This window comes from Leishmania major, chromosome 21 (genome assembly GCF_000002725.2).
Source record: "Leishmania major strain Friedlin complete genome, chromosome 21".
NCBI classification, from domain to species: domain Eukaryota; phylum Euglenozoa; class Kinetoplastea; order Trypanosomatida; family Trypanosomatidae; genus Leishmania; species Leishmania major.
The window spans coordinates 477,392-499,687 of NC_007262.2; the positions used below are offsets into that span (position 1 = coordinate 477,392).

At 59.2% G+C, this 22,296-nt stretch overlaps 6 protein-coding genes across 6 annotated transcripts; all 6 read right to left on the reverse strand.

Moving 5' to 3' along the window:
* Nucleotides 1–1,308: 1,308 nt before the first annotated feature.
* LMJF_21_1160 (conserved hypothetical protein) lies at nucleotides 1,309–4,713 on the reverse strand (the record flags this gene model as incomplete). Its single annotated transcript, XM_001683016.1, has 1 exon — nucleotides 1,309–4,713. The coding sequence occupies one exon, from the start codon at nucleotides 4,711–4,713 to the stop codon at nucleotides 1,309–1,311; it is 3,405 nt and encodes a 1,134-aa protein (XP_001683068.1).
* Nucleotides 4,714–9,480: 4,767 nt separating this feature from the next.
* Nucleotides 9,481–10,851, reverse strand: LMJF_21_1170 (surface antigen-like protein; the record flags this gene model as incomplete). Its single annotated transcript, XM_001683017.1, has 1 exon — nucleotides 9,481–10,851. One exon carries the CDS (start codon nucleotides 10,849–10,851, stop codon nucleotides 9,481–9,483), a length of 1,371 nt encoding a protein of 456 aa, XP_001683069.1.
* Nucleotides 10,852–12,101: 1,250 nt separating this feature from the next.
* On the reverse strand, nucleotides 12,102–12,905 carry LMJF_21_1180 (conserved hypothetical protein; the record flags this gene model as incomplete). The annotated part of the gene is made up of 1 exon (XM_001683018.1): nucleotides 12,102–12,905. The coding sequence occupies one exon, from the start codon at nucleotides 12,903–12,905 to the stop codon at nucleotides 12,102–12,104; it is 804 nt and encodes a 267-aa protein (XP_001683070.1).
* An 883-nt stretch (nucleotides 12,906–13,788) lies between these two features.
* On the reverse strand, nucleotides 13,789–16,149 carry LMJF_21_1190 (putative DNA repair and recombination protein, mitochondrial precursor; the record flags this gene model as incomplete). Its single annotated transcript, XM_001683019.1, has 1 exon — nucleotides 13,789–16,149. One exon carries the CDS (start codon nucleotides 16,147–16,149, stop codon nucleotides 13,789–13,791), a length of 2,361 nt encoding a protein of 786 aa, XP_001683071.1.
* Nucleotides 16,150–17,532: 1,383 nt separating this feature from the next.
* Nucleotides 17,533–18,414, reverse strand: LMJF_21_1200 (conserved hypothetical protein; the record flags this gene model as incomplete). Its single annotated transcript, XM_001683020.1, has 1 exon — nucleotides 17,533–18,414. One exon carries the CDS (start codon nucleotides 18,412–18,414, stop codon nucleotides 17,533–17,535), a length of 882 nt encoding a protein of 293 aa, XP_001683072.1.
* Nucleotides 18,415–20,176: 1,762 nt separating this feature from the next.
* On the reverse strand, nucleotides 20,177–21,031 carry LMJF_21_1210 (putative thymidine kinase; the record flags this gene model as incomplete). The annotated part of the gene is made up of 1 exon (XM_001683021.1): nucleotides 20,177–21,031. One exon carries the CDS (start codon nucleotides 21,029–21,031, stop codon nucleotides 20,177–20,179), a length of 855 nt encoding a protein of 284 aa, XP_001683073.1.
* Between the last annotated feature and the right edge of the window lie 1,265 nt (nucleotides 21,032–22,296).

The window sequence follows — 22,296 nt, forward strand, 5'->3', positions numbered from 1 at the left end:
AGCGAAAAAAGGTGAAGCGTGAAATGAGCCGAACGACCACGGCAACGAAGAAGGAGAGGAAGTAACCATGACTCATTCCATAGAAAAACGAACACAAAAATAAAATAAACGGAGAAAAATGAGGTTGTCCGCACACATTCACACACGTATATATATGTATATATATATATATATACGTACATATCCATAGACACATGTAAACATGCATACATCGAAGCGCATCGCTCGTGTGTACGTGTGTGCTGGATAATGCGGCCGTGTCCATGGACATGATATGTATATATATGTGCCTAAACACATATACGCGTGCGTATATGAGGTCAAATGGGGTATATATAGAGGGAGGTGTGTGTGTGTGGGGGGGGGGGAGGGAGACAGAGGTACAAAGCAAGGGAAAACGCACGCACATACGCAAGTAAGGAGAGATTCCCCCCAACACCCACACCCACACACAAGCGAACAGAGACAGCGAAAAGAAAACAAGCAAACACAACGCTCTGCGGTGTGACACACGTGTGGATGGTGGAGGGCAAGAAAAAACTATAAGAGGAGTAAGAGGCTCGGAGTGCGACTGAAGAGAGGTGTATGTGTGTGTGTGCGTGTGTGTTTCCTTCCTTTTTGGTGGTGGTAGTGGAAGAGGGAGACGGTTGAGCAGACCACTGATTTCTTTAATATGTTTTCTTTTCTTTTTGCTATTGGAACTGATTCTGTGTGGATAGAACACTGCTGTGCTTTGTGTTTCTGTGTTTGCGCCCCACCTCCTTCGCCCCCCGCCCCTCCTCCCCTCAGAAAAAAATTGAGGTGGGGAGGAGTGGGGGCAGCAAGAAGCAGAAACACAGCGGGAAAGAACGAACAAAAAAAAGGCGAGGAAGACTGCATAGTCGTTCGTACGTAAATGAGAGGTGTGCGTATATATATATATATATTTTTATATGCGCCTGTGCTTGTGCGGCCCCCCTCCCCAACTGAGGCTGTACGCGTCTCATCGTGTTGAGCAAAGCTTACCCAGACCACACACCCGCTTATGCATATATATATATATATATACACTCACACACATATACACATATAGCTTGAGAGAGTAGGCACACACTCACAGAGCCACAGGCACAGACACAGCCGACACATCTTTTCGCTCTTCCTTACCTTTTCTCTCACTGTTCCTCCTGTGCGCGTCTCAACGAGCCCTGGGCGTCAGAGCAAAAAAGTGAGATCACCAACCGTGAAGTCCGTGCTAACGGAGCGCACTGCATATGGCGGCGTTCGGGCTCAGTCGGCACCTGTGGCGGCCCCCAACGACGATGACTGCTACTCCTTCCATGGAGCTGGTGCGGCGAGAACGGTGCCGCCGCTGCTGTTGTTGTTGCATACCGTGAAGTTGCTGCTGCTGCCGCGCTGCACGTAGCTCTCGCGCAGACTCGTGAGACTGGGGTTCGCCGGGCTCGCGCTGCACCCACGCTCGGAGACGGCCGTGATGGCGCAGACCAGTCGCGCGAAGTCCTCCAGGTGGCACTCGTACACACGTTGTTCGTCGTGGCCTGTTGGAAGCCCGACACTGCGGAGGCCACGCTGCACCTCGCCTGCCGTCACATCGACCATGCCCAGTCGCGCAAACAGCCCTTCCGCGATGCAGCGTGAGAGAGAGACACTGCAGCTTGGTAGAGTGCCGTAGCCCGTCGTCGCCAATCCAGCACTGCTGCTGCCCATCACAGTCGTCTCTGATGGCGTGAGGGAGTCTGTCGAGACGACGCCGTGCAAACCTCGTCCGTTGGTCACAAGCGCTGCGCAGTCGACGCCAAGCCCGGCACTGCGCCCACTGCTCTCCAAGGCAGCGGCTGCCGACTCTTCATCCACCACCATACCGTAGAAGGCGATGCGAATCGCCTCGGACGGGTACCGACCCTGGATCTTGTAGGCCATGCGCGCAAGAAGGGTGTCGAAGGGGACCGTCGGCACTTCTTCGCCGTCCGCGCCGTCTGAGTAGGGGTGCTGCGACATACCCTGCGGTCGCTGGAGAGTTGAGGCACTGGCGAAGGCGTCAGAGGTGCAGCGGCTGTAGGGGTTATAGCTTCCACCCTCGCTGGACGACTCGAGCGGGGCCCCGTCTGCAATACGACTGCCTATCACGAGGACCTTGCCATCCTTGGAGTCTGCGCGTCCATTAATTGTAACGCAACCCTTGTACTGCGCCCCGTCGGCGAAGCGCTCGGGCCTGTGGCTCATGTCTTTCGCAGCGACGCTGATGGGTGGGTGTGCAGCGGTCACACACGACTCGGCGCCTTGCACCCGCCCCGGAGGCCACGCTGGCCCGGTCGCGTGGCCGTTGTTGCACATTGCCGCAACGGCAGAGCTGCTAGCGGCGCCGACTCCGCACACTTTGCCGGTGGCAACGCTTTCCGCCGCGGCTGTGGCAGTGACGGTGCCGTTGAAGAGGGAGATAGGGCTCATACTTCGGGGGCCCAGGCCTCTATGCAGCGACTGGGGTGAGCTGTTCCGCTTCAGAGTGGCTGGCACCGCTGGCGGGGAGCGAGTGGGGCTCCGCACACCCGCGAGGTACCGGGCGCACGGCTGCAGCTCATCAAACAAGTCCAGCAGCACCTCCGCGTCGGCGCAAGGGAAGCTGTTACACTCAATGATGCAGGCGAGCTCGTCCAATGTGATGGCGGGATGGTCAACGCTGCCGCCGTAGCGCTCCTCTTTGGCGAGGCGAAAATCCGCAATGAATTCCTGCAGATCCACCGAGTTCGTGCTGAACAGGGAGCTGAGGTCGCTCGGGGTGGCCTCGCCGCGTTCGATGCCCGACACGCTGCCAGCAAAAGAGGCCACCGAGTGCGGTGCCGCGATGCCGCTGGAGCGGAAGGCGCTGACACTACCACTGGCGTGCTGCAGCAGGGCACCGCTGCTCCCGGCCTGATGACCAGCGCTGCCGACGGCGACACCAGAGAGAAAGCCACTGTTCGCTAGGCTGTTCGTAGCGAGCCCGGAACGCTGCAGGAGTTGTGGGGACCCGTGCTTGCTCGACGCGCTACCGCTGAGGATGGCGTTGCTGCCTGCATTTGTGTGTATTACAGTGCCGGCAATCGACGGCGGCATTACACGGCCGCCAGCATTCGCGCCACTGCTTCCACCGCGCGGTTGCAGCGACGTCGTCGGTGCTGATGGCGGAGTGCGAAGAGGGTGGACGACAGCAGCTACATCACTACGCGTTGTCAGCGAGGCTGGCCGGTTGGCAACGCCGCTGCTGACGGCGCCGCTGTCAAAGGTGTCGGTGAACTCAACGTCACCTCCGTGAGAGGCGGCACTCTCGGGCTGCTGGGGCGTTGGCTGCAATGGCCCTGCCCATGTGTGGCCGCCATCGTTATCGCACGTGCTGCCACTGTCTCGACGCAGCTCTGACGAAACCGACACGCTCGAGGTGCTAGCCCCCTCCGCTGCGTGTGAGTATGGTGGGTGGATGCTGCCGTGTGTTCTGCTCGAAAGCTGCCGTGGCTGCGGCACTGTGCGGGCTTGCTGCAGTGGCGAACGCCTCGCCTCGCCTCGCTGCGTGGCCGGCGGCGCGAGGTGTGTAGATGGCACCTGCGGCACTGTGCCGGCACGGAGCTGTGCGAGGTACCGAAGTGGCTCCTCGGGCTGTGTGGTCATGACATGCTGGTACATATTGTTCACGAGCGCCCTCACCCGCGGATTATCGCGCAGGTACGCTTCCTTGCTGGTGCTGCCGTCTCCAACAGTGGCGCGAGCCTCTGCTTCACGCTGGCGGACCGCACCGCGAGTGCCGCTATTGTTCGTAGACGTCGCACTCACCGTGGACGACGGACGCTGCGCTGGTGCGGGCGCCTGCGGCAGAGACCGAGGTGGCAAGGGTATCTGCACTGTTGACACGGGCGTGGTCTCAACACTGCGGTCACTGCTATCCGCCACCAGGCAGCACCTGCGCGCTGGCGAGCTGACCGTGAGAAGCGATACGCCTGGTTGCGACGCCAGCCGGGATGATGATGTCGACACCGTCGGCATAGTCGCTGTGGAGGCCGGCTGCTGCTGAGCTGGTGGATTGGTAGTTGACACATTTGAGCTGGCTGTTGCGGAGGTCGACAGCTTGCTTGGCTGCATCATCGCCGGCAGTCGGCTCGATATGGAAGGCATAGACGGCGCAGGTTCATTGGTGCGGAGGCCCAGGGCGTTGCTGCTTGTCTCCTGACGGCTGCTGCTGCTACTGCTGCCGCTGTTCATACTGCTTCGAGTGTTGTGGGGTCCACGACGGCAGTTGTCATCACCACTTTCGTCCATAGGGGCGGAGCCTGCCTGGGTCGGGGTGCTTGGGAGCGGCAGCGACATCGCACCGCCACCTTTGTCGCCGCTTCCAGGATGAACCCGGCGCTGATACGCCTCCCTTTGGTGAGGCGGCGGGCTGCGGCCCTGCACGGTTAGCGGTGATGCGGTGGGCGAAAGGACCGGCATGCGCAGAGCGTCCGGTGCAAGTCTGCCGGCGCGGTTCACTGGGCACGACGAGGCGCCGTCGAGCCGCTGTGAAACAGGGAGGGAGCTGGAAAGCACCTCCGGTGCGAGCGGAGCCGGCAGGTTTGACCGTCGCAGCCCATACGAGGGCGAGCTCGAGTCAGAGGAGCCTCCGGTACGGATGGAGTCTGTCTCTGACGCAGCCGACGTAACCGTCGGAAGTGGTCGAGTGCCACCGGAGCGAGCACGTGTCTGCATCACACAAGCTCACTAGAAAAAAAAAACGAAGGAGCGAAAGGAGGTCAAAGACTCAAGGCAGACACATGCGCGGCACACCACAGCAGGGCGGATGGAGGGCGGGTGACAGGACGCCAGGGGGGAGGGATCCAAAAGAAGGGAGAGAATGACAGAGACGATCCAACAGAAAAGGATGCGAACAACAACAACAAGAAAAGAAGCGACAACGAGGCGGCGGGTGGAGGAGGGGATGAGGGGAAGTCAAATAGGACGACGACACGCACTACTCAAACACAAAAGGATGCGCTCATATAAGCAGGCGCACGTGACGGAGAAGCAGGGGTGAGGTGGGAGAGGGGAGGAGGGAGGAGGAGGTGATGGTGATGGCGGTGAAAACAAACAAACTGAAGAAGATAACAGCAGAATGTGAGAACAAGAGGGGAGAAGAGGAGGAGGGGAAGGAGAAGGAGGGGTGGGGTGAAGAGGGAGTACGCGGCTCTCTTGCGATGAAAGCACGAAGAAAGCAGTACACACACACACACACACACACACACACACACAAGTAAGAAACAAAAAAAGGGAAAATGAGAGAAGACAGGGTGGGGCTCCGAAATGCTGCACAATAGGAGAGACGGAGAAGACAATGAGATAGTATGCGGGGGCGGTGGTCGATCGCACGCCTACGTCTCAGCTGGCGTGAGGGAGGAGGAGAAGAGAGGGGGTGGGGTTGGATTCCTTGCTTCTTTCCGTTCTATTCTGTTTTAGGTGCCTTGGGGCGTCACTCCAACAGACACAGACACACACACAGAGGCCTGCCAGACGATGTATTTCGCAAGACAACAAAGCGAAGGAAAGCAGCACGCGACATGCAATGCACGGTTACAGCGCCGTTCGCACTCACAGACTTGTGGCCCTCCTCTCTCTCACTCACTCACTCACTCGCTCTCCCTCGTCTCTTTCGTGTTTCTTGTGCGGTGTGCCCAACCGCGTTTTTTCGTGTTGGCCGTGCTTTCCGTAACAAAGGAAGAGACACTGAAGGAGGGAAGGGGGGAGGGGGGGGGGAAGGTGCGTGTGCGTGTGCGTGTGCGCGCTTCCTCAAATTCTGTGATAGTGATGCGTTCCGCTTCAGGGGGTTGGGCGGCGGTTGTGCCCCGCTCTCAAGTGTTGGAATGCGCGGGGCAGACAAACACACGTACACACACGTAGACGAGAGAGAGAGAGAAATCAATCTGACGCCGCAGAAAAAGAAGGTACCAATTACAATAAATCAAAACCAACAGACAAGTGACAATGACCAAAGCCCGCCTCCCCCACACCAGCGATGGCGGAAAAACAACAAAAAACGAGACACAAACTGATACCCACGTACGCGCTACCCCCGATCAACACATGCAGGCATATATATATATATGTATGTATATATACTTATATACCTACACGGAAAAACCATGCACGCGCACGCACAGACGACAGGGAAGACAGAGTGGCACCGAGGCACAGCGCGCACGCGAGTTTCACTGGCGTGGGAAGAAAACACACACACACACACACACAGAAACAAACAACTCCCAGAATAGTATCGAAAATTTGCAAAAAAAAGATGGCGGAGAGCGCGAGAAAGGGGAACGAGGGAAAGTTTGCCGCTGCTCCTGCTGCTTGTCGTGACGCTACCAGTTGCTAACCAGCTACAAATCTCCCACAAAATTGTGGTGAGCACAAACACAACAATAGCCAGTGTGCGTGTGTGTGTGAGCGGGACGGAGAAACAATAATAAAGAGGAAACGAGAAGGACCTTTGCTTGCAGACGTTTTTCTTCGTTTATGCGGTTCTTGCACGCGCGCGCGTGCGTGTGTGAAGAGGGAAGGGAAAATGGGGGCACGGGAGAGAGGGGGAGGGACAGCGGTGAAGTTTCGTGCGAGTTCGTGAGATGGTCGACTTGAAGACCACACACACACACAAACAAAAAGGCACGCACGCACCTACACGCGGATGGACAGTACCAAAAGGAAATGAGGGGGTGGTGGTAACAAAAAAAAATGAAAGAAACGAAGGAGTGACGGAGGTGAGGGGGCGGGTCGGGTCGGGTTGGGAGGTTTGAGGGGGATGGGTCGTGTGTGTGTGTGTGTGTGTGGACCACAGATGCACCGCTGCTTGCGCTTGTGAGTATTCGTTGCGTGTGTGACTCCCCTTTTTCTTTGGTTGACGATGACGGGGGTGCACCGTCGAGATGTATCGTTACGCACGGGGCAGACCACACACGGGGTACAGCGACGACAAAGCACACGGAGAGAGAGAGAGAGAGAGAGAGAGAAAAGGGGAAGCGGGAATGAGCACAGGGGTGCATGTGTGTGTGCTTTTGTGAGAGAGATCGTACAACATGCGGGGCCTTTGAGCCCGGGTTGCGATTGAGCGGCCCGAGTGCGTTGCTTGGTGTGACGTCCGCAGCGCAGCAGAGAAGGGGAGAGGAGGGAGGTGGGAGGGTGACATCGCCCCGCCTTCTGCTTTTTTCACGGTTTCCTCGAAGACTGCGTAACGCACATGGCGTCGTGGTACGGCAGTCGCGCACACCCCCAGACTGCTCACATGCCTCTCTCCTCTCTTGCGAAGGTGTGGTCTTTGCTCATATATATATATATATATATATATACACACACACATGTACACGTGGGCTCCTCATGCCAGACGTGCAGTCACAGATGCACTCATAACCGCACGACGTACGCATACACATATCTTCGAAACATATAGATCGATGACGCGTGGCTGATGCAGTCTTCATAGAGAACGAGAAGGGCACTGCTGTGGTGACGCACACACGCACGCGCACACAGCAATGCACACATCGCCGGGAAGGCAACCACAACAAACAATAAAGTAATCAACGAAAAAAAAAACTAGTAGATGAAGCGAGAGAGAGAGAGAGAGAGAGGGCAAGCGTATGAAAGAGACGCACGTCGGTGTGTCTGTGAGAGAGGGGGAGGGGAAACAAGCGTCTATCCAAGCCGTGTAGCCTGAACACAAAATGAGAGGAGGAGGAGAGAGTTATAGATGCCGGGAAGATCTAAACACGCAAGGGTTTGACCAAACGAGCCAGCACCAACGAGGAAAGCGAGAAACAATACAAACAAAAATGATAAGCAGGTGGAGAAGGAGATGTGTGTGTGTGTGTGTGTGTGTCACGTGGTGTGTGTGTGTGTGTGCGTGGGTATGTGTGACCCAAGAAAATGGCGCGGAAGAGCGGGGGACTCATTCGTGAGGAACGGCAATTCGTGAGGAACGGCACCAACTGCGACACCGCGAAAAGGAGGATGGGGACGAGAAGGACAACCACACACCGGCACACATGCACGACAGGGAGGGAGCAAGTAAAGACACGGTGAGAGAGAGACCTGAAACCGAATGGGAGCGTCTCCTCTGTCGTGCATTCACGCACGGAGGGAAGAGGATGCGCGTGCGTGTGTCTGCGTGTGTGTGTCTGCGCGCCTGTGTGTGGAGAAGGAAAGTGAAAGACAAAACAAGAAGAGAGGCGTTCAAGATGGCAAACACTACGAAGCGAAAACACATACTACGAGAGAGAGAGAGAGAGAACAATGAAGGAGGAGGGTGAGGTGGGGGGAGGGGGAAGGGGGGAGGGGCGGGGGGAGCGAGAGTAACAGAGCATAACTGTCAGCAAAGAGGAACAAAGAAAAGCAGATAAGGACACGTACACACACATACACACACACACACACACACCAAAAAGATAGGGAGCGCAGGGAAGAGGGAGAGAAGGAACGAACACGAGGAAGGGAGTCTACGATCAACGATGTGGACACACAGATAAAAACATAGAGAGGTGAAAAAAGAAAGAGGGAGGGAGAGAGAGAGAGGAGACGACACAGATTTGTACATACAGGGGAAAGGCATAAGGCGAAGGGGTTGGGGTGGGGGAGGGCGGTGACCGGCGAGCGTGTGTGTGTGTGTGTGGCAGACCATCTGCCATGGTGAAGAGTCTTCTCCGAGCTGATCAAGCAGAAAAGAAAACAAAATGCTGGAGAGGAGGCAGAAGAGTACGAGGGCTACGCACGTGCACATGGTCTCTGAAACACACAGACCAATGCATACGTATAAACGTACACAGTTGATGCAGAGAGAGATTGGGAGGGAAAGAGAGAGAGAGAGAGGAACGAAGAGCTAATCGAGAGCGGCAGGCATTGAGCGCGGCACCTATGCACAAATCGATGCACACACGCGCACACCGTGGCGAAGAGCGAACAACGCCTCTCTGCCACTCGCTGTTACTCTAAGCAACACGGGGAGAGAAGGGGGTGGGGAAGAAAACCGAAACGACATAATAAAAAATAAGAGCACACAAGTCGTTCGGGTCGCACCATCTTTGGAAACGGACGCTGGCAGCAGCCGACGGCGCCACTCCAGGCACATCCGTGCTTGTGTAGCGGTGCGACTACCAAACCTTTTCCCCCGCCCCATGTGTGTGCGCGCTCTCGCGCTCTCCACATAAACGCAACCATCACGAGGCAGCCGCTACTGAGAGAGGCACACGACCGCCTGTCAAGGACGTCGGCGACGTGGTGGTGTTTGTGTTCGACGATTGATGGGTGTAGTCAGCTGCGAGGGCAGAGCGGCCATCGTACTGCGTGCACAACGCTGGATCGCCTCGGCCGCGTCGCTGGCAGTGGTGCACGTCGCACCTATTCAATCAAGAAGAGGCGCCGCCGATGTTGTGGCTCAAGGGGTCATCAGAGGCGGAAGACGCCGACGCATCCCACGAGCTGAAGGTAGCATCGCTACCGTCGACGGCCCCCGTTTGGGCTCGTCGAAGAACTGCAGCTGCTGGAGATCTTGTCGCTGATAGAGTCAAGGTTTACGTCGTTACACGCGTTCTCTGTGGCACAGTTGACACTCGTGACCGCCTCGTCAACTTCGACGGCGACGTAACGGCTTGTCCAGTTAAGCGGAAGGCAGCCGCAGAGAGCGTTGCCCTCCAGGTGGAGATGCATGATTTTCGGCAGTGTCCTCCACTCAATCGGGAGAGAGCCACTTAGCTGGTTGTCGCGGATGCTCAGCGTGTCGAGAGACTGCATCGAGCTCCACAACACCGGTAGCGTGCCGCTCAGTGTGTTCTCGGAGATATCCAGCACCTGCATGAGCACCATGGCACTCCACGACGCAGGCAGTGTGCCGACGAGTACGTTGTCCTGCATACGCAGTTCCTCCAGGAATTCCAGGCGCGCCCATTCCGTAGGCAGAGTACCGGTGAAGCCATTGTCGAAAAGCAGCAGGGTATTCAGGAGGGTCATCGTCGCCCAAGCCGCAGGCAACCAGCCGGTGAGGCGGTTCGAGTGCAGGTCCATCCACTCCATTACTGACATCTCCGCCCATTCGTGTGGGAGGGTGCCGCTGAGGTAGTTCCTGCCTATCATCAGCGTCGAGGCAGCTCGCATAAATCGCCACTCCGCAGGCAGTGTGCCACTGAGCTGGTTGCTTTCCAGCACCAAGGCCTGCATCGACTTCATGCGTCCCCACTCCGGCGGCAGCGTACCGGCCAGCGCGTTGCGATCGAGGCTCAAGATGGCGAGGCTCTTCATGCTCTCTCCCCACGACGCCGGGAGGGTGCCGGTGAGATTGTTGTTGCTTAGGTAGAGCTCCCTCAAACTGCGCAGGCCGCTCCACTCAGGCGGGAGGCTGCCTGTCAGGCTGTTACTCTCCAATCGCACCTTGCGCAGATTTTGCAGCAAGCCCCAGCTGGCTGGTAGCGTCCCTGACAAGTTCCGCCCGTTTGCGCGCACACTGATGGAGGTGACAAACACCTGCGACACGTCAACGTCGGCGCTCGACACCTCCGGCAGACGGCCGGGGGGGACAGCCAGCTGGACCCAGTTGGTGGCGCTGACGGACACCCCGTCGCGGAGACATGTTACTCCTTTCCAGGCGCAGAAGTCGTCGCCGGTCCAGATGTTGTGGAGATCTGGCATCGACTGCACAAATCCATCCAGAAACTTGCGCGTATGGAGTTGCTGCGCTTCCGTGTATGCTGACATTGATCTCATCCCCACGGTGCGCGCCCTGCTGGTCGGTAGCACCAACACCAGCGCTACAGCAGCCACAAGCGCACACGCCCGCGTGGCGCGACGGTGCGGAAGCGGCGGCGGCATCATGCTTGCGTGGGTATACAGGCTCAGGTGGTTGGGGTTTCCACTTCTTGCGAGGCGTTTTCTTCGACAGGGACGCGTCTGTACCCCCTTGCGTGTTTGCGTTGCTGTGACACCTCCGCTGCGCTGCGCAGAGCACGCACGTAAAATAATAATAATAATAATAAAAAAACAGGGGAGGACACCGAAGGAAGCGTCAAGAGAGATCGACGATGAGGTGGGAGAGAGAAGAGAGGGAAGAGGGAGGGACACCAGAAAACAGTGCGCCAAAGCGAAAACCTCAAGGAGCTGCGGTGTACGTGGCGACAACACTTACTCTGCGTGTGTGGTGAGCGTGTGTGTGTGTGTGTGTGTCAGGGAGAGAGGGGTAGAGGGTCGAGAGTGTCACAGAGTGGTAAGCTAGCCATGTCGCGAGAGGAAGAGGAAAGGGAGCAACGTGGTAGACCCGAGACACGTCCCATGCTGAGGGAGTATCATGCATCGTTTTCGAGCCCGACGGAGGACGACCGAATCCACCACCTGAAAGGGAGGGGGTGGGGGCGGAAGGAAAGCAGAGCCGTGCAGCGACATCATAGAAGACCACCGAAGGGAAAGTGACACTCTTACGTCGTTCGTTAGTGCCATCATTACGACGCCCCAACTCACTCACCCGAAAAAAAAATAGAAAAAAAGACGCGCGAGAAAACAACACAGCGATCATCCAACGGACGCCCAAGAACACGCACACACGCACGCACACGCAACGGACATGACGTACGCCCTGGGTGTCTGCACCAGGAAATACGAGTGAGGGGTGAGGGCTGGTGGTGAGAGGGGGGGCGGTCAAAGCCTGCGTGGAGCGTTCTGCTTGCTCGTGGCAGCGGAGGGGGCAGACTAATGGCGAGCAAGAGAAGTGACCGAGAGTAGGACGGAGCAGAGGTGATAACATGCCGTGCGTTGCCTCCCGATTTAGTGGCATCATCAACGCGAGATCCCGCCCTCCCACCCTCACGCAGCGTACCGATGCGGCGTGTCAGCTGCCAAATGCGTCTGCCCTCTCGACCCGCTCCCACCGGGATCGCCTTGGCATGAGAGGGACACTAGATGGCGATGTACAGCTGAGGTGGGTGGGGGTGGAGTGGGCACCAAGGAGGTCCAAGAGCGCATCACAAGTAAAACTGCATCCGACTCTACGCCACCCCTTCCCCTCTGCGCACCCGCCAAAGTTAATCCTCCCCGCTCCCTGTCCACCACGGAGCTGCCCTTGTCGCCTCCTCTCACTTGGCTATGTGCACCTCCATGAAGCGGATACGCTCTGTCCGGTTGGACACCAGCGAGAGCTCCTGAATATACCTCCACACCGTCGGAAACTCCTTCTTGAGTGCGACGACGAACGCCTTCGCGTTTTCGCACACTGCACCGGCCGTCATGCCGCCATGGCCGACGCGGAAGAGCAGCTGACCTTGCTTATGCAACTCCACCAGCCCTGCAGTGGCGCCTTGCGAGAGACGAAAGCCAAGCGTCTCGCGCTCCTCAAGGCCGTCTAGCGGCGTGATCATCTTGCGCGGGCAGCGCACTGCCGAGCTCGGCGCCGCATTGGCAGCCGCCGCCGATGAGGGCAAACTAGCCTTCACCGCGTCCGTGATGGTGTGCGGCAGCTTCGACTGTATGCGGGCATCCACCACAAAATGGCTGAACGTGGTCGCGACGCGGCGTGCCCTCTTTGTTGCCTCGGCGTCGCCGTGCTTGCAGATTGCTTCGGCCGTCACCACCGCGTCGTAGTAGCCGTGCCGCTTGTTGATTTTGCCGCAGTCGTGCGAGATGACCTTGGGAACGATCAGGCACGTGGTCCGCCCATTGGCGGCGTACACGCGATGCGGCAAGTGGAAGCGGTGGTCACGCACCAGTCGCGGGCACTGCGCGGTGATGACGGAGGGCAGGATGAACTCGAGATAGATGCCTTCCTCGTCCGCGCCACCGGTGCTGCTACTGCTGCTGCCACCGTTTCCGTCCTCTGCACAGACGCGCTGCAGCTTATACAGAACCGCCTTGGTGACAATCAGGCGCTTGTCCTGCGGCATGACTCGGCCACACGACACTAGCACGAAGTCGGAGTGGAAGAGGCAGGGGAACCGAGGACGCCGACAGGCACTTGCAGACGAGCGCACAGACACACCGCAAGTTGACGGGAGGGGGGGGGGCACCAACAAAAGAAGAAAAAACAAGCGCTGCGCTCCAGGAGTCCCAGTTGGATATGATGTGCCGCGACGCGGACATCACGTGTGTGCGCGTGTGCGTGGTGGTGGTGGTGGGTCGATGTGCACGGGGCGGGGGTGGCAGCGGGGCGTAAGGAGAAGGGAATGGCACACATGCATACCAGTCACTATACAGGGACGATACAGATGCGCACTGCACTGCGTGACCCGTTGAAGTCCACGTGATGCGGGCGTGGGCAGCTTTGTATCGTTTCTCTATCTCCCCACCCCTCTCCTCGCCAGCAACGTGCGTCGCCGCGTCATTGGACAGCATGCGCGCACAGCCCATCACAGATGGAGAGAGAGAGAGAAGGGAAGGGAGGGAGAGGGGGGGGGCGTTCCTCTCTCATGTGTTCTCGTGTTTTTCTTTCTTTTGGCGGATGTCCTCTTCCTTTGTTGTCTTCTGTGCATGTGTTCGAGTATGGCCGCACGCGTGTGCATGCGCTTGAGGAGACCCACTGCTCATTTCCTCTCTCTGCTACTCCTTGGAAAGGGCTAGTATCCAATAACATGCGCAGCCTGCACGTCTCTCTTTCTATGCTAGCATCTGTATACGCGTATATATGGCGAGGCATTCACTCTTGCTCCGCCACATTGCCGAGCCGCAGCTTCGGGGCGATGATATGCATGTGTGCATGCACCTCTCTCCGAACCTCCTCCCCCCCCCCACACACACACACGTGTACCACGCACTTTGCCTGAGGAGAGACTACCCATCCTCTGTTTTCGCCCGCTTCCGAGTGGCAGTAACACGGCTGCCGCCCCCCTCGATATCTGCCAGGCTAAGAGGCACACCGCTGCCAGAGACGCCGTCGGTGCGTAGTGACCCCTTTCCGCACGCGGTATCTCTTTCCCGCGACAGCGCAGGCTCGAGAGGAGGAGAGCTGCCAGCCCTTGTTATGACAGGCTGCGAGGACGGCGCTGACGTGACCGTGCCCAGCCCGTAGAAGTCTCGCGCCTCCACCGACACGCACGCGGCGACGACGTCCAGGTCCAGCGCTGTCAAGCTCAAGTCCTCTGCTTTGCGCACTCGCGACAGCGCCACGTACGCCTGCCCTGCCTCGAAGAATGACTTGTCCAGTGCCAGGCGGACCATGGGCAGCGTCATGCCCTGCACTCGGTGCACCGTCAGCGCCCAGGCCAGCTGCAGCGGCACTTGACGCCTGGATAGGCTGAGGCGGCCGTCTCGCCCGTGCACCTCCATCGTGACGGCGGGCACGACAGCTTCTACGCCGGTGGAGAAGCGGACGAGCGGCAACGCGGGACCATGCGCCTGTGCGACGAAGCCCCCAACGAGACCAAGGTTGCCGTTGGCCAAGCTCGGCTCGTTCGGCAGGGATGCGAGGAGGACCACCTGCGCACCCACCTTCAAGGTTAGCACAGTGGGCAGCGACACCTCGGCATCGATGTCGGCGCCAGGGACGGCGGCGTAGTCCTCGGAGGCGTAGCGCTGGAACTGCATCGACTCCAGTTGCTGCAGCCGGTGTGCGTTGTAGCGGTCCACGTCTTTGCGGCGCGCGAGCAAAGTGGTGGCCTCGACGCCGAAACGTTCCTCCAGTTTGCGTCCCAAACACGCCTCGAGCACCTGCCGCACCAGGGGCGTGCATTCGCCTCGCCGCACCGCCGCGCAGCACTCGGCAAAACGTGGGTCCTCGGCGTGACGGTAGTCCTTCGTGAAGACAAGTTGCTGAAACGCACAGGCACGCCACACAGCAGCCATGAAGGCGGGCTGCACCTCTTCGCCAGCGCCACGCGACACCGGCGGCAGTTGCAGAAAGTCGCCAACTACCAGCAGCTGAATCCCACCAAATGGCAGTGCCGCGTTGCTCGTTCTCTGTCGCCGCTGCGAGGAGGAGACGGGGGGCGCCAACGGGGCTCGCAGTACACGTGCGACGCGGTCGAGCAGGGCAAATGTGTGCGAGGAGAGCATGCTGATCTCGTCAATGACGAGCACCTCGCACCGCTGCCACGCCCGCACAACGTCTGGGTTGCTCTGCACGCGCTGCAGGATCGCGTCTGGGTCGCCCTCGCCGCGGCCGATGCCAGAGAAGGCGTGCACCGTTTTGCCGCCGATGAGTCGAGCGGCGATGCCGGTGGCGGCGGTCACTGCAACTCGCCCAGTCTCCACCACCTGTTCCTGATCCTCGCCTTCAGCCCCCAGATCCGCCTTGCTCTTCGCACCACGGTGCTGCCGCGTGCGAGGTAGGACGTGCTGCAGGACGTGAAGCAGCCATTCCGTCTTGCCCGTCCCAGCAGCACCGCTCACAAAGACGTTGTGGCCGGCGCGCACAAGCTGCACTGCGCGTTGCTGCTCACTCGTCCATTTCAACCGCTGCTGCTGGGCCTTCGTCAGTGACGTGGTAGGGCCGCTGCTACTGCTGCTGCCGCCGCCAGCTACCACCGTGCTCCTCTGGGGCACGGAAGACTGCGACGACGTCATGTGCGTCAGCGATTCCACCATCGAGTGCGCGGCGAATGAGTCCCCCTGTGCTGCGCTGACGGCGACTGTGTCGTTGTCGTGATGAGTCTTTCTCGTGTCCTCGCCGGAAGCGTCGTAGTCATCATCGCTGTCCACGCCGCTGCCCGACAGCTGCGCAAGGCCGGGGTCCCGCAACTCGCCACTGCCTCGACCGCCGCCGTCCCCTTTCCCGCCACGCTGCGGCCCCCTGCGGCTTCTGCTCGCCACGTTGCGCTCCATATCCTTCCACCGCGCCTTGTCCTGCAGCACGCCGGCCATCATGCGCAGCTCATCTAAGTCCTCAGTCGTGTCGATGAACACGCTGCACTGCCGCTTCTCATGCGGCACCATCACCGTCAGTCGTCCTTGTGCTACGCCCGTCGACACAACCCGCTGCAACCGCACCAGCTGGAAGAAGGTACCCTCGTGCTTCTTGTGCCGGCTGGAGCGAACGACGAGGCACGGCCCAAGACCGCCTTGGCGAGAGAGGAAGCACTCGGTGCCGCCCCACTGACCAATCCGCTCACCATCTTCGGCAAAGACGGAGATCTTGCCCTGGACGGCGCTCATCGTCATCTTCGGCTTTGGCACGCGTATCGCAACAGCCGCCATGGTGATAGCGAGGTGGGGGTGGGGTCGAGAGTGGTGCTCTTGCTGAGGCAGTGATGAGTCGTGAAGAGGAACAGAACAGAAAGACACGATGTTTGACTGTGAAGCAGGGCTGGTGCTGTACCGGCACTGATAAAGGAGGGGGGGGGCGCGCGCACGTGTGTGTGTGTGTGTGTATGCGTGTGTGGCTGCAGAAGGCACAGGAAAGAGGGACCTGAACGACGGCAGGTAGTCTATGGACGTGTATTTAATATCGTTGCCTATGCGTGTGGGGGTGGCGGTGGGATAGGTGAGCGCTAGATGCGTTGCACTCCATCCCTGGCGAAGGAAGACAGGAACACGAAGAGAGGCGGGCCAGGGGCGAGGGGGAAGGTGCTAAGGGGTCGACAAAGGAGTGGAACGCCCTTGTACACACACACACACACACACACACACACACACAAACATACAAAGGTGCGGCGTGTGTGCAGCGCCACGTGCGTGGCGGGTAACGCCGCACACGAATATGCAGACACGCGCCTTCAAAGGGTTCTCCACCACTCCCGAGGGCGTTGGAGAAGTACCGCCCTCCTCCAACAGCAGTGTGCGTGTACGTGTGCGCCTCCGAAGCACCAGTAAGCAGCCGGCGCCTCAACTGCAATTATGCCCCTCTCTTGCTCGATGCAGTTCCTGTTTCACCTTGCTTCTGCCCTTTGGTACGGCGCTCATCATGGGGCGTGGGGAGAGGGACCACCGAAGGTGATGCCTGCCTGCGCATACTCGAGCGTGAGCCAAACTGTGCCGGAGGAGGCCGTCCGCTGCTTTCTGATTGTTGTTTTCGCCCTCTGCAGGGCTGCGATGTGTCTCACCGGGTGACCGTCGTCCACCACCTCTTGGACCTCCCCCCTCGTCTTCTCCTTTCGTCCTGTGCTTGCCCGGACGTTGACACGCATGCCTCGGCACAAAGGTGCGAATCACGCCACCGCGCGCTTGTCTGTGTGTGTGTGTGTGTGTGCACGTGCCATCACCACCCCAGAGAGACACGGACAACGAGCCGAGAGAGAAAGAGGGAAGGGTGGAGGGAGCCTGCACCCACAGCGCTCCCCTCCTCACTCAAGCTATTCACACGGTTGCAAGCATCGTTCTTTTGTTCTTTAATGTGCCTCCCTTTCTGTGCTGGACTTCCGCGTACATGTCCACCACACCTGCATGTGCGAGCGCACACACACACATATACATACCCTCACTCAACGGCGAAATACCAGAGAAAGAGAAAGAAATGTGAGGCTCCATGACGCAGCAGTGCTTACCACCACCTCCTCCGCGACTTCCAGTATGAGGACGACGACGAAAAGAGGAAGAGACCAGTGAGCTCTCGGGCCACCGCCGGATCACTGCTGTCCGTGCTCACTGCGGTCGCTTTCCGAAATTACTCATCGCCGCTCTGCGCTCGTTCTTCTCCATCACCCTTGCCATGTCCGGAACGGCCGGTGGCTCCGCCGCAACGTGCTCGGTGTGGTAGCCGATGTTCTGCCGCACGTACTGTCGCGCACCCGCCTCGATGGCCGCTGCATCCACCTCCTCCGCCGTCAGACCTATCGTGAGAAGACGCCGTAGCTCCACCTCTAGGTTGTCGTGCGCAGCTCGAAGCGCCATGCCTGTGTAGCGGAGACTTGACGCGGTGAGGTGGGCCGCTCGGTCTGTCTCGGCAAGTCGTGCGAGCACGCCCTCGTAGAGCCCTGCGTAGGTCTCCTCTGCCTTGGCCAGCTGCAGTCGCGTTTCAAGCAGCTCGCGCCGTAGGGAGGCAAGCTGTTCGCTGATGGCCGCACTCGTCGGGGCATAGGAGCGACGCGGTTGCTCTGCGTGTTGAGCAGCTACAGGTGGAGACGGTGCTGGCATTGGCGCTGGGGCGGCTATGTTGGCGTCCGGTACCGACGAGGCTGTCGAAGCTGTTGTGGAGAAGGACGCAGCTGCCGGTGGTGCCGCGCCTTCTGTTTTTGAGGTGGCGGCGGCGACGGGCCGCACCGAGTGGGACTTGTAGAACGGCAGGGGTGCCGAAGTGGCCTTGGTAGGCTTCTGCTTCGTCGCCCTTGACACACGCTTCTTTTTGGGTTCCAGCAGACGTGCGGTCGTGGATACCGACACAAACGCGCGGTGCTGCCAATGATGAGGTGCGAAGATGCAGAAGGTGACACAGGCCGACACCCCTGACGGTGCACGGCAGACGTTCACTAGCGGAGGACGCACGGCGATGAGCCGCGCGTGGCTGGCACCGCCGATGAGCGACATGCAGAGGAAAGCCAGGGGTCGAGGTGGCTGAGGGGTTGTCGCGGAGTCTCACAGTTGTCTCGCGACACACAGGCGAAGACGAGCCCGCATTCTTTGTTGTTCGGCGTTGAGTGGCGGGGAGCAGCGGAGGTGAAAAAGAATCGACGGTGGGGGGAGGGAGGGGGTGGCCGCAGGATCACAAGGAGAGATGGGGGTGCTGGTTTCGTCTGAGGACGCTTGCGTACGGCGATACGCAGACTGCAGCCGTGCTCTCTGAGCTAACGTGGGGGCAAACTCATCCTCATCATTTACGAGTGCCTTATCTCGCGTGTGCACATACCCCCACTCGAGGCTTGCACTGCGCTAGCGTGAAGAGATAGATAGTGAGGGAGGGATGAAGGGGCACCACCGCTCAGTGCCCGGTGCCCCGCCCTCCTTTCTCCCTCCCCCTACGGCACACATTGCCGACAGCGGTGGGCAATGTGCAAGCAACCCAAATAGTGTGCTTTCCCTGAACCACAAACCCCTTTCTAGACACAGAGACGTCCGTTACAAAGACATCATATACGGGTGGTGGTGGTGGTGGTGGTGGTAGGGGGGGGGGCTACCGCCTTTCTCGCCCCGCGGTGTCTTCATTGCCTTGTACTTGCGCTGTGATGCCGACGCTCTGCAGCTGTCCTTGACGTCAGAGGGTGGATTGAGCAACGCGAGGTGCCGAGAACAACGTCCTCCTCTCTCGCCCAGCCTGCGCCAGCACATCATTTCCCCTGAGGAAAGAGGCGAGGCATGCGCGAACACCGACGTGCAGACGCGTGCGCAGGCGTCACCTTGCGGCCTTTCTCTTCTCTTCGAGGTGCGCAGCGCGGCGTCATAGCACTGCAAGAGACCGAGACACAAGAGAGGCCGTTGTCACACCTGCTTCTACTGCATACACAGATCTCTCCCCACCCTCCCCTGCCCTTGTCGTCACACGCCATCCATATCTCCCATTCGATCGCTCGCCCGCTTGCTAGGTTGTCGTGCGCGCGTGCGGACCGATAGCGAACAGAGCAGGCGCACCGTCTCTGTGACAGAGCCGACGCGGAGGAGGGGGTTTCCCGGGTGTGCGCGCGTGCGTGTATGTGCGTGAGGGATACCGAGGTATGAAGGGAGGGTTCCGTGTCGGCAGCGCGGCAACAGGAGGCGACCTTTTCTGTTGGTTCCACAAAAAAAAACAATCACATACACACACACACACACATACACACAGAAAGAAAAGCACAGTGCAGGGATCGCGGATGGAAACGGGGTAGGTATCTCAACAAGATTGAACCTTCCGCACAGGGGAGGGGGCAGTCCACAGATACAGACCCACATCCCAGTCACGTGCGCCCCTCCTCCTCGCCCTTTCCTCAACGAGGTATGTCTCACAGCTCTCCTGTACTTGTGAACAGCACTATCGTACGAGGGCCGCAGAAAAAAGTGCAGCGTAGCTCCCTGTCCATTGGCTCGACAGCGCCGCGACTCCTTGTCGCTATCCCTGGGTTCTGCTTTCGCCTCCCACTCTGCCGCTCCCCCCTACCTCGGCTACGCATCTCGGCGTGTCCACGTCTCGTCGCCGCTGCAGAGTCGTCGTTTCACATGACTTGGGCGAGGGAGGAGGGTTCAGAAACCAGCAGAGGCTGCTCGACCAGTAGCTTCGCTTTCCTTCTCAGTGACACCCCAGACGGGTGCGGCCGCTCATCGCCGGACGGGCCATTTTTCAATTTCGATCCCTTTCGCGCAAGAGGCTTGCGCCTCTAGGTCACTCTGAGGATGCAGCCGAGGCCGTGCACGCAGGCTCCACACGCTGGTACTTGGGCGTCTCGGTGGTGAAGGCCTGCATCTCGCACAGGCCTCGACCCGACTTCATACCGGCCGACGCCCCGGACGAGGCCGCTCCCTCCTTTACCATCGTGGGGAGCGTCGCGACCCCGGCCTTAGTGCACCAGCCACCAGCCGGTTTCTCGGGTGTCTGGGGACTGGCGGTTGCCCTCTTGTCTGACAAGCCGAGGTACCGCTTCTCCACCTCCTTGATCGCCATCCGCTGCGTCCGCATTTCCTCGATGGAGGGCAACTGCTGCTTCGAGTAGCACTCGCGGCAGGTCGCGATGTACATGTCTGCGCCACCAATGAGCTCCTGCTGCTCCACGTTCACGGTGCGCCGAGTAAAGCAGGCGGGCTGCTCGTGGCACATCATGCACACCGCCGTCAGCTTGTCCACCGCCTCGCAGTACGGGACGAGCTCGCAGATCTGCCCAAACGGCTTGCGCCGGTAATCGCCGTCGAGGGCCGACACCATGACTACCTTGCCCGCGTCTGCGGCAGTGTTGCAAAAATCTACCAGGTCAGAAAAAAACTGACCCTCGTCGATCGCCAGCACGTCGAACCGCTTCCACGTGTCCCGCACCTCCGTCAGCTGCGAGACGGCCGCCTGCGCCCGCAGCATCAGCTGGTCGTGTGAAGCAACGTTGTGCTCATCGTAGCGGGTATCCTTGGAGTACTTGATGACGAAGCAGCTGCGACGGGCGTGGATCTCGCGCTTGACGCGGCGCATCAGCTCCGTTGTCTTGCCGGCAAACATCGGGCCGATAATGAGCTCTATACGACCGCGGAACATGATCGCGACGTGTGGACAAGGAAAAGAAAGGGAGGAATGGGCTCGCGTATGTATGGATGGATGCACGCGCGTGCGACGGTGACGGGGGAGGGGAGGGAGGGAGGGGGGGGGGGCGAATACCCAAAGGCGACCGAGAGGCCGATCGGGGGCTGTGGACAGATGAACAGGTGGCGGGGGCCACACACGCACACACGCAGAGGGAGAGCACGGGCGGGTGAGCGGAGAGGGCCGATTGTGTCTATGGAGGTAGGTGTGCGTACTTGCGCGCACGCCAGTCGAAAGAGTGGGTGGTGGTGAAGGCTGTATATATATATAGAGAGAGAGAGAGTCGCCAAGCAAAAAAACAAAGTGGAGGGAAGATAACGCGACGTGTGAAAGCGGTGACGTCTATGATGTTGTGGTGATCGCGGTCTATAAGAGGTAGACGTGTCTGTTTGTGTGCGCCTCGGTTGTACCAGAGGTGGGATCGGAGGGGGGAAGGAGGGTACGCGTATTCTGACGATGAAGCAGTTTTGTGGAAATGGGGGGGGAGGAGGAGGAGGAGGAGGAGGAAGAGAGGCGGAAAATCAAGAAGCAGCAGCGGCAAAGAGAAGAGAAAGTGGATGGGCGACACAGATAAAGGCATCTCATACACATGGGAGCGTTGAGATGGCCCAGTTTCGTGACAGGCGTGTGTGTATGTGTGTGTGGAGGCGGAACCAGAAGGACGGAGATAGACATGGGGGTGGGTGGGGAGAGCGGCAGTACACTCATGTTGGAGGGTGCCGATCCTTTCCTGTAAGAGCGACAGCTACACCGAGTCACGGTGATGAGGATCTGAAAGGCTCCCTGTCTCAAGAATGTCTGCAAGACGCAGGACACACCCTCTTCACCACGAACACACGCACACGGCGTCGCTGTGTGCGTGTTGGTGGTGTTTGCATGAGCGGTGCTTCGGCTTCCACCTTCATGAGAGCACACGAAAACGAGCGCAAGAGTACACAGAGAATACGGGGGAGGGACATGGACACAAGGTTAAAGAAAAGGGCAACGCGTCGCTGCGGCCAGCCTCCTCCCCGCTTGCCTTTTTCTCTGCTTTGCTCTCTCTAGGCCGCCGTGTCTCCCCGGGCCGTTGCCTGCTGCAACACACACGCACACACACACACACACACACACGCCATGAGAGAGAGAGAGGGCGCCATATGAGCACGCACACACGCAGAAGGAAAAGGGAGGGAGGGCAGCGAGGGCGTCGATGCGAGATCTAGAAAGAAAATATCCACGAC